Genomic DNA, 14,076 nt, shown 5'->3' on the forward strand with positions numbered 1-14,076 from the left:
GCAAGTATTGTCGTTTGGTAACCAGTGTTGTGTAGGCCTACTAATTGAGCATATGGATGGCTATGATATAATGCTCTTTGGTTTTGCTTGACATTCCTGGGGCGTTTCTAGTATGATATTGGATTGGCCGTATATTATAGAGGCAAACTGGCCGCCTAATAATATTGCTTTGGAAATTCTAATAACATAATACAGCCGGGTGACAGTCTAGAATCAGATTTTGCTAAAAGAGTATGTTACCAAGTAAGTTTTTATGCTAACAATTATTTTGAGTAAAACCGATTGTGTCAACTGCCTTTATAAGGGTTCGTTTTTTAATCGATTTCGACAAAATTTCCCTGATGAAAATTCTTATTAGCAGACGCCCCCCCCCCCCAACTCTCCGATGGCTAGGCTTGAACCTTCACAGGTTTATTTGTGTGTAGTTTGGGTCACATGTGAATATAATTAAACAAGAACCAGTTGTCGGTTGCGGCCTTAAACAAAATGTGTCAAAATCGAGGGGAGTCTTCAGATATCTTTTTGCTAAATTTTAACCAAACATGTTTTGCTGAAAGGATGATTTAAAAAACCAGTGACATTTCAGTTTGAGAGTAAACTTCCTTTATTTTCAAGGTTTAGGACTACCTTCCGACCCTTCAAGATTGATCCTCAACTAAAACAGATTAGGAGGTTTGGCTTTAGTGTGGCCCAGTTCTTCACATAAAATGTCCCTCTGCGCCTATGTAACTCCACTGTTTGGACTTTAAAAGTTTGAAGTTGAAGGCCTGCACTGCTGACGCATTTGTTAAATGGGCCTGCTGGCCCCAAGTCCTTCTGAATCCTTCACTTTAGAAATTTGACACAAAGAGATTTGGATTTTGGATCTTGAAATAAAACGAGGAAAGGCAAAATATAAAGATTTATATTTTAATATCAATTTCAAGTTTATAAAACATGAGAAAAAATGTAATTAGCTGTTGCAATCTGCTTACCAAAGCAACATGACCCTGATATAATTGCAAACAAATAGTTATATGCCTGGACCAAATTTCATAAAGCCTAAAAAGCCATAAACATATAAAGCACAAAAACCTACTAAGCACAGGATAATATTGCTTAGCAAAAAAACAGTTATCAGCCAAAATTCCATCAATTTCACAATGTCCCTCACAAATATTTTGCTTAAAATATATTTTGTCCACTTTAGAAATTTGATACAAAGAGATTTGGAATTTGGATCTTTAAATAAAACGAGGAAAGGCAAAATATAAAGATTTAAATTTTAATATCAATTTCTGATGTATACAAATACAAATGTGGTAATTTCATGACTGATAGCACACTTGTTTCAAATCCTACTGATAGCACACTGTTTGGAAAATGTGGACAAGTTTATAAAACATGAGGAAAATGGAACTAGCTGTTGCAACATGACCCTGATATAATTGCAAACAAATAGTTATATGCCTGGATCAAATTTCATATAGCCTAAATAGCCATAAACATATAAAGCACAAAAACCTACTAAGCACAGGATAATATTACTTAGCAAAAAAACAGTTATCAGCCAAAATTCCATCAATTTCACAATGTCCCTCACTAATTTTTTGCTTAAAATATATTTTGTCCATAAAGTCATCACATTAATTAATTGATGTAAGAATAATTCAGAGTTCTTATTAAGCACTTGATCATGCCCAAGGGCATCTCAAAGCAAGACCTGATCATTTACAGAGGAGCACTAGTGGTTTACAAGGTAGACTGTGCCACAACCTTCAAACAACCATACAAGAATGAATGGGCTTACCCCTTCTCTTATGAGAATCAATAAATGGGAATATTGGGGCTGCCCCCCCCCACCCCTAGCCTAGACCCGAAACCTCGCCAGGGCCCAATTTCATGGCTCTGCTTACCGTAAGCACAGAATCGGCGCTTACGGGAGCAGGGAATTATGTGCTTACGGCAAGCATATTTCACGGGTTAGCAGCGTATTTACGCTCCTGCGCGTGCGTACTCCACGTTACTAGGCATTATACGCTTACAAGGCTAGCGCAGAAATTCGGCGCTTGCACATAAGCGGGGAATTGTGATCGTGAGCGCAGAATTCGGCGGTAAGCAGAGCCATGAAATTGGGCCCAGATGTTACAATTCAGGAGGTTTACAGACTCTGTGCATCACCAGAAGTACAGGTTTTGGACACCATGTGGACTATTTCTTTCTCCCTTTGGTGAATGATTTCAATTCAATTCAAGTAACATCTACTCTATAATATAAACTAATAAATATGAGTAAATGTATGATATACACGTACAATAATATAGAAAAAAGTACAAGAAAAACAAAAGATCAAAAGAAAACAAAAAATAATTGTCAGGAGAGGGTAGTAAAATGGAGGCAAATCCCAAAAGCACAGCTTGATGTGGGAGGCCTATGGGTAAGCCTTTTTGAGGTATGGTCGATGTGATAAATAACCTTATAGTGTTGTAGCATTGTGTCCACCAGACCTCAAAATGGCATAAAGACAAAAAGACAAACAAGCAGACAACTGGTTTAACATAATACAAACATAATTATTATGATTATGAAAAAAGAGTATAGGCCTCGCAAATAACAGTTAAAAAAACTAATAAACAAGAAAAAATATGAAAATATATTATATACTATTGTAAAGATAAGGAGAGAAGAATGATCTCTTTAATGCATTGAGAAGTGAATATGGGGCACTGTACTAGGTTAAACTAAAGGCACTGGACAACTTTGGTAATTGTCAAAGACCAGTCTTCTCACTTGGTGTATCCCGGCAGATGCATAACATAACAAACCTGTGAAAAATTTAAACTCAAATGGTCATCGTAGTTGCGAGAGAATAATGGAAGAAAAAACACCCTTGTCACCAAGTTGTGTGCTTTCAGATGCTTGATTTAGAGACTTCAGCCAAGGTCTCAAAATCGATTCAAATATTTTAGTGAGAAATTACTTCTTTCTCAAAAACTACGTTACTTCAGATGGAGCTGCTTCTCGCAATGTTTTATACCATCAACAGCTCTCCATTGCTCATTATACCAAGTAAGTTTCTATGCAACAACTGTTTTGAGTAATTACCAATAGTGTCCAGTGCCTTTACACAGGGCTCGAATTTGGAGGGAACAATCCACAAGATTGCAGGTCTTGTAGCTCAAAATGTTTACTGGACTATAAATATTAATTTTGGTTTTTACCCATACACCGATGTGTGTTAGCACTCAATCCACAAGATTGCAGGTCTTGTAGCTCAAAATGTTTACTGGACTATAAATATTAATTTTGGTTTTTACCCATACACTGATGTGTGTTAGCACCGACTACTCAGTACTTTCCCAAGTACTGTGAAAAAATATCACAGGCATGTTACTTGGGTGGGATTCGAACCCACGACCCTTGCAATTCTAGAGCAGTGTCTTACCAACTAGACTACGAAGGTTGTCCGGTAGCTAGAGGCAGTTCAAATCCTATGTTTTGGCAGCGGGTACCGCAACGATTTAATTAGGGAATAACAGTGCGAGTACCCGGTCTTCACTGCGTGGTAATGACCGGGTTGGTGGCTGGCGCTGTTAACAGACCGAGCCGGAGGCGAGGTCCATTAACAGCGCCAGCCACCAACCAAGGTAGACCGGGTACGAACACTGTTATTCCCATTAATAAATACCTTTTTCAGCGAATTAAACGGCTAAAATTGTCCAAATTTTGTAACTTTTCTCTCGGCGGCACTTCCAGACATGTTCAGGGGCCATATTTGAGCTTTTGATGGTTCCCATCTCTTTCGTGCGTTAATCACATTACTGATCTTTGAGACCAGTGACTTTGAAATAATGATCTGTTCAGTGCCTTCACTGGGGTCAAAGGAGGCAAATGATTGGACGTTAGCTGTTCCTTGTGCATTAAAACGCGCGCATGAGCTCGGCGTCGTCAGTTTATACAAGCGCACACGTTACAGGCGCGCACTCAAAATTGATACATTTTCAGCACGTACGCGAAGTGCGCGAAGTTGCAATGAAACTAACAGGGATATAATAAGTGTGCGATCAGTGACGGCATTCTCACCTTTTGATAACCTCTGGGGTTAATTAGGCGGTCCCAGGAACAGTATCTCAGGAAGTAGACCAAAAGCATAATTTATTTACATCTGAAGAGAATAACAGGCAGGCGTAAAAAAGCCTGAATTCAGATAAAAATCCTAAATTTCTTATCCACGATATGCTCTGCTCGTCTTCATGATTATGGTTAGGAATCTCAAAAATGGAGGAGAGGATTTTAATCCTTGTTTTTTTTCTTTTCTTTTTTTCTTTTTCACATAAAAAATACTTTCATTTCAACATTAAATTTTGGTCCTTCGAAAAAAAATAGGATTATTTTATAGAGTACAAAGGCTGACCTACATGTACACGCAGTGTAAGCTTAAAGGATTTGGGTACTTTTTGTAACACAATACACAATGTCCACAGATGTACATTAAACTTACACCGTTTGAAGATGATGATAGTAGAAAGCGTACCTTAAAATATTAGTTGCTGAGGTGCTGTAGTTTTTGAAAAATGTGTAAAAAAAGTGTCATGAAAATACGTTTTTACTTGCTAAAATAGTTTTCATCTCATGACGAAAATTATTTTCATGACATTGTTTACTCATTTCTCAAAATCTACAGCACCTCAGCAAGTAATATTTTCAGGGAAGCTTTTTACTATCATTGTCTTCAAACTGGGTAAGTTTCATGTAAATCTTTGTGCATTGTGTTTTTTGTCCTACAAAAAGTACATAGACCCTTTAAATAGACATTTCAGACTGTATTTAATCAAAATATTTCGGATTTTTCCAAGAGCAAAACATTCCAAAAATAGACTCAAGTAGGAAAAACTCCTTGACACAAACTCATCGTTGAAACTATCTCGTCCACTTCTTGATCCCAGCCAGCTCTTGAGTCGATCCCTTTGAAGCAGACTCCTTTTCGTTCATCCAAGCTTCAAAATAGCCGTTCATCTCTTGACGATTCTTTGCACTACCCATATTGACCGTCGGTATGATGCGGACAGGACGGGTGAATTTAACGAAGCGCCGTAGCTCACTGAAACTGCTATGTTCACTGTAAGGCACTCCTGCAGCAGGATACAAACCAAAAAATAGAAGAAAAAAATAATTATAATAAAAAACAATTTTTAACCAGCACTTCTCACACCTGAAGGGTGTCTCAAAGCGCTTCAAAATGATTACCCCTGGTTACTGGACCTTAATTTATTCCTTAAACCATCTTAGCTCCCTGGGGAGTATACAGCCTGTGCAACAAATATGGGCTACTCAGCAAAACCAATCACAAGAACTATCTCTGCCCTCACACAGGTACCCATTTATACCTGGGTGGAGATAAGCAACTATATTCAGTGTCTTGCTCAGGGACACAAGTGTCATGAGCGGGACTCGAACCAACACCCTGATGACTAAACCACCAGAACTTAAACTTGATGATATAAACCACTCATCCTTGACACCCTACAAAGTGATGAGCTGAAACTAAGAAATATCAGGTGCGACAGTTTTGTAGCTGAGCAGTTTTAGTTCCTTGCTGCCTCGTGTGACAATGCCCATTTATCTCCTTACCGTATATTGCAATTGGACCACTTTTGGAGGGCTTGATATGTCGAAGACTCACTCTCTTGCCGCTGTGTGTCCAGCCAGTTGGCTTGAAGGCAACGACCGCATTGTAGTGGCTAGAAAATTTGGACAGGTACGGCTTCAATTTCTGAGAAAAAGACCAACAAAATGTAAGTTAAAAAGCTTTTAATAAAGGTAGCAGAAGCACAATTTCACCAAATACATTTAGATTGGTTAAATGTTAATATATTTCAATGTAATTGACTATGATCTGACCAGTGTGTACAATCTACATTAGTTTTTTTTTTCCCCTTCTTTTTCATTTGAGTGCAATATGGCTTATCAAAGATGCAAGAGAATAGTGAAAGAAAAAAAAACACCCTTGTCGCACAAATTTGTGTGCTTTCAGATGCATAATGTGCCGTATTATTATTATAGTAAAAGACTTAAGGCCTGAAGTCTTTTTTTTAATTTGAGTGAGAAATTACCTCTTTCTTAAAAACTATTTTAGTTCAGAGGGAGCAATTTCTCACAGTGTTTTATACTATCAATAGCTCTCAATTGAGTTTTTATGCTCACAATTAATTTGAGCAATTACCAATAGTGTCCAGTACCTTTAAGAACAGGTTTAGGACAAAATGATTTGTAAAAGGAGAACCAAGTATTTGCACCTGATGGGAGAGTGTTGCCATGGTAACAACATGCAGCCTGGATGCGCATTTATCTAACGTAAGCATGGACTGCAGACGGTCATTCTCCAAGCAATCCAGAATGTTCTTCTTGTCTTTTGTGATGAAGATTTTGCATCCAAGAGCTTCGGCAATAGCTGCAGGACAACCAAAACAAAGTTGTGTTATTAACCCCTTGAAGGCAGAAGGCAGCTTTGGCCGCTAATCTATTCCAGAATGCTGTGGACTGTGTATGTGGTAAGCCATGGAATGCAGTCTGTGGCCGGTACAGCTGTGGGCAAACAAAGGCTGCTATGCAGTCATGCGTGTAAGCCGGGCATTGAGGCCTGATAATACCTGCGTTAAAGCCATTGGACCCTTTCGGTAAACAGTGTTGTCCAAGGCCCACACTTTGTGTACCTCAACTTCTATATCAAATAACAAACCTGTGAAAATTTAGGCTCAATCGGTTGTCGGAGTCGGGAGAAAACAACGGAAAAACCCACCCTTGTTTCCGCGCCTTTCGCCGTGTCATGACATGTGTTTAAAATAAATCCGTAATTCTCGTTAACGAGAATTTATATTGTTTTGCTGTTTTCTCAAAAAGTAAAGCATTTCATGGAATAATATTTCAAGAGAAGTCTTTTACCATTGCCTTCTGTAAACCCTGTAAGTTATTTGTAAATCTGTGAACTTTTTTTTTTTTTTCTGAACCAAAAGGGTCCAATGGCTTTAAGGGGTTAATAATAATAATAATAATAACGAAAACTTATATAGCGCCAAAGTCCGCCTAAAAGACGCTCAAGGCGCTTCACAAGAAACAATTTAAAAAGAAAAGGCCAAAAAACACTAATCTGAGTATTTAATTATTAATAAACCTAAGAAATTAAAAAACAGCAAAACAATTATAAAAACACACTAAAAAGTCTAAAAATGAACCATCCCCAAAACCCGGACCAGCCAGTAGCAGTTCTAAGCAAACAAATTACAATATTGAGTAAACTTAAACTTAAACCGAACAGTAACCAAAAACCTGGAAGGCAGTACAAATATTTAAAAAACAAGTGGGTCTTCAAAAGTGTTGAATTGTTTTGTTGCGAAACCCGCTGCTCAACTATAGGATTTAAACAGCCTCTTGCTACCAGGTAAAGTACTGAGTGTACGTGCTAACACACATCGGTGTATATTAATAATAATTTGGGGGGGCTAATCATCCTTACTCGCAGCTAAGAGCTGAATTGCGAAGGACGCGGCTACAACATGTTCGAGAAGCAGGCATGCAAGGGCGCCTTTGGCTGCCAGCCACATCAACCCATCATGACCACGAAGCACAGCCAAGATCGAAAGTGTTTGATTTTTCCCAAGGGAGGAAAACCGGATGGTCTGGAAAACCCTCGTAGCACAGCAGAGAACCAACGCACAACTCAACTCACATATGGCCCCGGCCCCTTAACGCACACGCCAACCATGTCACCATGTATATGGTAAAACCAAAATTGATCTTCACATGCAATCATTGATAAAATTACCAGAAATATTTTGTTTTCCCCCACCCCCTGTGCATATGGTGTCATAACCTCAAACAGCGCCCTCTGTAAAAGTCAAAAGATAAGCCGTTACATCATTGAAAACTTATGCAACAGGGGTCGATTTCACAAAGAGTTAGAACTTAAAAACTTAAGGCTAGTCCTAAGTTAGGACTCGTCCCAACTTGAGATAAGACTAGTCTTAACTCTTTGTGAAATCCACCCCAGCACTGGTACCAGTGTGTGTACATTATGTACCAGCATATTCTCATGTTGTTCATGTGCGAACAAAGAATCTGTCAAAAACCTGATAAAACAGAAGCAATAGAGAGTACTGGACAAGTACATAAAAGTACTAAATACTTGGTCCTTTACCATCAAAATCACCTATTGACAACAGGCCAAATACTACCGAAAAAAAAAAAACACAGGGCAAATTATCTCATTAATACTTAGACAAGATTACAAACAACAGTTAAGCAAAATATTACCAATGAAGATCTTTTCTTTCCCGATGGTGTAGGTTCCACAAAGTAAAAGTGTCTTGCTGTTTTGCTTGACGGCATCCACAGCTACTTGTGCCGCATATTCCATCACCGCAGCCTGCGTTGGGAAGTCGTACTGCGGATCCAAATATCTGAGGTCAAAATAAATATTCAGCTAGCAATACGGCAGCTTTCCATGGTATAGAGCATTTATGTAAAAATATTGCAGTTTTTATGGCCTAAAACTTGGAAAATGCCTTGGTGCCCTTGCTTTTTCAACAACAAAGTATACAGTCCTGCTCCTATTGACCCCTGGCATGCAAGCCACACGCAGCAACTGTGCCATGCTCACCATTTTGGTGGTCAACAGGTTTACGTGTAAACGCTGCATCGCCTGAAATGTGCACTTCACTGAATTACTCACAGTGACATTGACCACCAAAATGGCGCATCCAAGATCATTGTGATGATGCATCAAGTGAATTGGGTCAATATTTGTCTTATTATACAAAAAGAATTCCCTGTCAATAATTACGTGGTGTCCAGATAGAGCTGATCAACGTGGCAGTTGCGCAGTTGGGGCAGTTCCTCCATGCTTGCACTTGCTCTGAAGTCACCGGTGTGAAGAAAAACTCGGCCATCGTTTTTAACAAACAGGAAAAGTACAGCACCAGGACAACTGAAAAATAAATTTCAAGATCCAGAGATTGAACATTTTAAAAGTTATAATCACAATGACATGCAAATAAACTTGTTCAACTATCCATTTTGACTAACAAATAACACTTGTTTCAGACAAATCAAATAGATTAGAAGGGGCTCTACTCTAGGTCAACCCAAAACAGTCTTTGTTTCAGAGAGACGAACTAAACCCAACATTTACATTCAGTTTGGCATTCAGTTTGGCTCATGACAAGATCGACGTCTGAAACCAAGACGCTCCAGAACTGTTTGAGACATCAAACTTTTCATGTATTTAATCAAAATTTGTTTCGGCTTAACTTTTGAGCGCCTGTCTGAAACGGATGTAAGACGATGATTTCAAAGAGCTGTCAAATGGAAATCATGACTTGTAAAGAACAACAATGAAGAGTAGGACATTTAACTCTTCGGCCAAAGACATTGCTAAAGCTATAAATTCAGACTTGGCTGAAATGTCAAGCGTTAAGGTTTCGTAGACTTACTGGTTAGCTTCTAGTAAGGTAACTTCCACGCCATTCACAACGCAGGGTTCATTCATCGGTAGATCATGTAGCCATTTAGAAGCTACTTTGATTCTTGCCTTCACCAAGTTGGCTGTGATCTGAAACAAAATGACAAATTTATGCTACCATTTGAAGTCTGATACAGGAGTTGAGGGAAAGGAATATTATTGGGCGTTTTTTAAGGGTTAAACTTTGATTAAGGGGAGGGGTAAACAGACGGTTTTCAGGGAAGGGGTTTTGGGGAGGGGTCATGAGGGGGTTTAAAGGAAGGCGTTTAAGGCGTGTTTAATGGGGAAGTGTGACTTAAGGGGGACATTTGTAAAGGAATGGTTTGAGTGGAGGGGTTTCAGAGAGACAGATTTAAGAACAAATTGAAGGGTGAGGGTTCAATGGGGAGGGGTTTAAGGGGAAGAGTTAACAGGGTGGGGTTTAGGGGATGAGGTTTCAGGGGACAAGATTGAGAGTGTTTACGGGACTTGGGTTTAAGACAAATTGATTTCAGGGAAGAGGCTTAAGAATTGGGTTTCAGGGGGACGGATTTATGGGGTGGGGTTCAAGTGGGAGGGGCTTCAAAATTTGGTAGGAAATTTACCTTACTGCAGTATATTGGATGCTGGAAGTGTCTCGTTAGACCTACATAGTGGTCATAGTGGAAGTGAGACAGGAAGTAAGCATTGCATCCTGGGATATCACCATAACGAAAGGCGTCCACGACAAAGGAGGTTCCTAAGAATATGGAAAGAGAAACAAAGAAGTGAAATGAATTTTTGGGCCATATAGAGCTTAAAAGCTGAATTTTCGTTTTTGCTCAGCAGAAAGGAGCAGGATACTAATCACAATTTGTATAACATGGCAGTTTAGCTGATAATGTTATTCTGGTAACTTTGTTGTGCTAAGCAAATTTTTATGCTTAAGAAGCTCTATGAAATTGGCCCTAGATTGTGCAAAAGAGGTTCAAGTTTTAAGCTGACCCTGGAGTGGAAACAATTCTCAAAAGGTTTTTTCTTGCCTTGTATTTTCTTGTAGAATGGACATTGTTTCTGCTGCCCTCTTCCATATCTTTGCGTCTGTTCTTGAACCGCTCCACTTCCACTACTCTGTGAACTCAATCCCCATTTACTGGAGTTCCCTCGACTTACTCCACCCGCAGAAGCTGGCTTTGGAACGGCCCGATTCAAGAGGTCAGAGTTCAAACAGTTCTTATTTTGCACAAGCATTCCCTGATTGGATGGTTGGGAAGATTCTGTTTTCTCTGATTTGATACCAGTGAAGAAGGATGCCAGTGAAGATTGTTTTAGAGCTTTGGAGTTGATTATCTTTGGAAGGGCACCAGTGATGGGACTAAAAAGACGAGAGAGTGTTCCCTTTCCCGAGGTTGATTCTCTAGTAGTCATGTTACCACCCTGCTGCTGTTGGCTGTCAGTGAAACCGTTTTCGGACTTGTTGTTCAACGCCTGTCCTTTATTAGGAGGAGACTGGGCAGCAGCGTCGCTGACACTGTCACTGGGGTTAAAGTTTTGGGTGTCTGCGGCAGCATAATCACTATCCATGAAAGAGTCCCACATAGAATCTTCAGAAGTAAACTGATCATTTCTATGAGAGCTATCGGTCTGTGGCCGTTTCGTGTCTGTAGTGAAGGAAGAGGCACACTCGGGATCTTCAGAAGAAGACTGCTTCAAGTTTCTATTAGACCTATTGGTCTGTGGCTGTTTCATGTCTGTAATGAAGGAAGGCGCAAGCTCAGAATCTTTAGAAATAGACTGCTTGTTTGTATGAGAGCTACATGTATCGGTCTGTGGCCTTTTCATGTCTGTAATGAAGGGAGGCACAGACTCAGAATCTATGGTTGTAACATCAGAGTCCGAGTTTGCACTCTCACTGTCTTGGTTCTCATCAACCATAACCTGTATGTGTCTGGCCTTGCTGGCTTTCATGCGAAAGAAGGAGCGACATACATCGTCCGCAGCTACACCAGACTTCTGTTTTATGTCTTGAGATTTCCTACGTGGCGTGACCCTTATGCTGATGTCAACCTGGCTGCAATGGTCTAAATCAAGGTTCATGTTCCTACTTTGATGTGTGTTCATGCTTTGAGTTGAAAAAGAAGAGTTCGTCTTATGATGGCAAGGAAGTGTTGTATACTTGAATGAGTTGCTCTCTTCTGGCAAGGAGTTTTGAGGTTTCAAAGAGTTGTTATGAGCGGAGGGTAGCGGAATCAGATCACTACACTCTTGTCTGTCGATAGGTTCATTTTGAGGAGCAGGCGTTTGAGTTAAAGGGGCAGACAGTGCAGCAGATTGTACTCCTAGGGTTGTTGCTGGGTCATCTAAGATGGAAGTAGACACGTCTGTCTGAGCACTTGACGGCATCTCGTCGTCTACATTTGGAACGTTATCTCTTCTTAGATGCAAGAGAGAAGACGTTGGAGATGGTTGTGTTGCGAATATGTCATCGTCACTGGCAAGAGCTTGGATTTCGTTCACCTCCTCTTCCTTATCAGAAGCTGACATGTCTTGAAAGATAGACTCTTCTCCAGGTTTTATTAATCTTTCCTCCTCGTCACATGATGTAGCCGTCTCATTGTGTTTTCTCTTTCTTATTTGAGGAAGTGGTTTTTCTACTTGGATGAAGACTTGCATGGTAGACTCTTGTCCAGCCACCTTATTTTCTGTTGAAAATGTCTTCTTAGCTGAATTACTGTTCTCGTCAAGACTGGAGAAACTGTCCCCTTTAAGGCTTCCAGCATAAGGCGGTGATGATCTAGAAGACAATGTGATGACCTCTTCCGACCTTTGGGACGAGTTCAGTGGCTGATCTCTCTGGGTATCTATTGACAGACAAAGAATGTATGAAATTAGTCAACACCTGAACTACTGATCTTTAGCTTGATCAGGCCTGAAATTGCATGGAGGCCACAGAGACAATAGCATCTATTGTCACGAGACAATACCATCAATTGTCCCAGACAATAGTCTCAATTGCTCCTGGTCTTGGTTTTTCCAATGGAAGCCCCATTTGCAAAATGAAAATGGCCTTCTTGCCCTCTCAATTAAATTCCAGGCCTGCTTTATTTACTCCTGGAATCTGGCGAGCATATCAGCGTACTGAAACACAGAATCTGAGAAACATTTGCACAAAATGTTTTTCAGATTGAAATGTTTTTGAATCTCCGTCTCCTAAAAGCACATTCGAAACGATTCCTTTCGTTTTCAAAGGAATGCATTCCTTCTGAAAATGAAAAGAATCATCTCTCAAAATGTTATCAAAATATCAACAGCTGCAGTGCTTCTTACTTTTTACCAAGTAAGTTTTTATGGTAATTATTTCTTGGAGTAGGCCTATTACCAAAGATAACCCTCCAATTATTTCAAAGGAAAGAAACTCAAATAAAACAATTAACTATTCCAACAATGCAACAGCAACTTCTTTGTCAGAAACATAAAAAAATAAAAAAACACTACTCCAAAGTCCAATCCAATCACAATCAGACACCTTGGTCTGTTGACTCGGCTCCTTTCGTCTGCTTGACTTTTCCTTCCCCACGTCCACGACCACGTCCAGTCGGCGGAATACTGCTGAGTCCATTTTCCTGATGTGTTAACCTCTCCTTCTCGACCACGCCTCTCCTTGGTTCATTGCTCTCAAATCCTTTGCGACTATTCCTTCGCCTCTTAGTCTTCGTAGGTTGGGAAAATTGTTCTTGAGAAGAGCTTCCTCCAATTATTTTAATTGGGGAGCATTCTTCAAGTTTCAGCTGCTTCTGTTTTTTACGTTGCGGGGTCGATTCTGAATCAAAAACTGAATCCCTGTCTAATTTCCTAGGCGTACAGTCTCCAGCCAACTTGACCCTTTTCTTTTTCTGCGAACTTGGAGATGATTTTTTAACATCAGACTTTCGAACCTGTTCTTTCTTCACTGTGTGCCGTGTTTTTCTCTGTGAACATGCCTCCTTCTTCACATGTTTTTTAGTACTAGTATAAGTAGTCACTAGACTCTGCTGAGATAAAGCAGGCCTATTAAAATTCTTCTTTTTTGAAGAGAAGGAACATCTTTGGCTACTGCTGCTGTTCTCCGTTTTTCTAATCCTTTTCAATGATTTGTACTTCCAAATATCATCATCACTTTCATCTGTATCTGCCATGTCGTGAGTGTGAGATTTGCGGTGAGTTAAACAAAACTGGGGACATTTCCAAAATAAAGACAGGAAGATCGGCCAGATGTCAAAACGTGCAGCTTGGAATTCCCAGTCTTGGTGTAAGACGTTTCTCGTTTCCTTTTCACACACACCGCGGCCGATTCACCGACAGCGCGCGCGCGCAACGACTCGGTCGTTGCGCGCGCTGTTGGTGAATAAGTCAGTTGAGTCGTTGCGCGCGCTGTCGGTGAATTGGCCGCGGTGTGTGTGAAAAGGAAACGAGAAACGTCTTGCACCAAGACTAGGAATTCCCCGGCCGGCAGCACTCAATCACTCAATCAAGTGTTTTGAGGAGGTTTTGAATTTTGGACCAAAGTTTGGTGTGGGTGAACAGCGCCCTCAAGAGGTGTATGTGAGCGAGCGATGGCTGTGGATCAACTTTAATAATAATGT

At 40.1% G+C, this 14,076-nt stretch overlaps 1 protein-coding gene across 1 annotated transcript; it reads right to left on the bottom strand.

Moving 5' to 3' along the window:
- Window positions 1–895: 895 nt before the first annotated feature.
- On the bottom strand, window positions 896–13,918 carry LOC139940949 (uncharacterized). The gene is made up of 9 exons (XM_071937354.1): window positions 12,981–13,918; window positions 10,498–12,315; window positions 10,081–10,214; window positions 9,468–9,586; window positions 8,819–8,962; window positions 8,290–8,435; window positions 6,276–6,430; window positions 5,611–5,752; window positions 896–5,111 (listed from the first exon to the last, which is right to left on the bottom strand). The coding sequence occupies exons 1-9, from the start codon at window positions 13,627–13,629 to the stop codon at window positions 4,900–4,902; spliced, it is 3,519 nt and encodes a 1,172-aa protein (XP_071793455.1). The 5' UTR covers window positions 13,630–13,918; the 3' UTR covers window positions 896–4,899.
- Window positions 13,919–14,076: the final 158 nt, after the last annotated feature.

Source organism: Asterias amurensis, chromosome 8 (assembly GCF_032118995.1).
Source record: "Asterias amurensis chromosome 8, ASM3211899v1".
Lineage (NCBI taxonomy): Eukaryota > Metazoa > Echinodermata > Asteroidea > Forcipulatida > Asteriidae > Asterias > Asterias amurensis.

Excerpts from the sequence above, each read along its gene's own strand:
- LOC139940949 (XM_071937354.1), bottom strand. The coding sequence starts at position 13,629 with ATGGCAGATACAGATGAAAGTGATGATGATATTTGGAAGTACAAATCA. Across the intron at positions 12,316-12,980 it reads AGCCGAGTCAACAGACCAAG|ATACCCAGAGAGATCAGCCA; the intron begins GTGTCTGATTGT and ends GTCTGTCAATAG. Across the intron at positions 5,753-6,275 it reads TGGCAACACTCTCCCATCAG|AAATTGAAGCCGTACCTGTC; the intron begins GTGCAAATACTT and ends TCTTTTTCTCAG.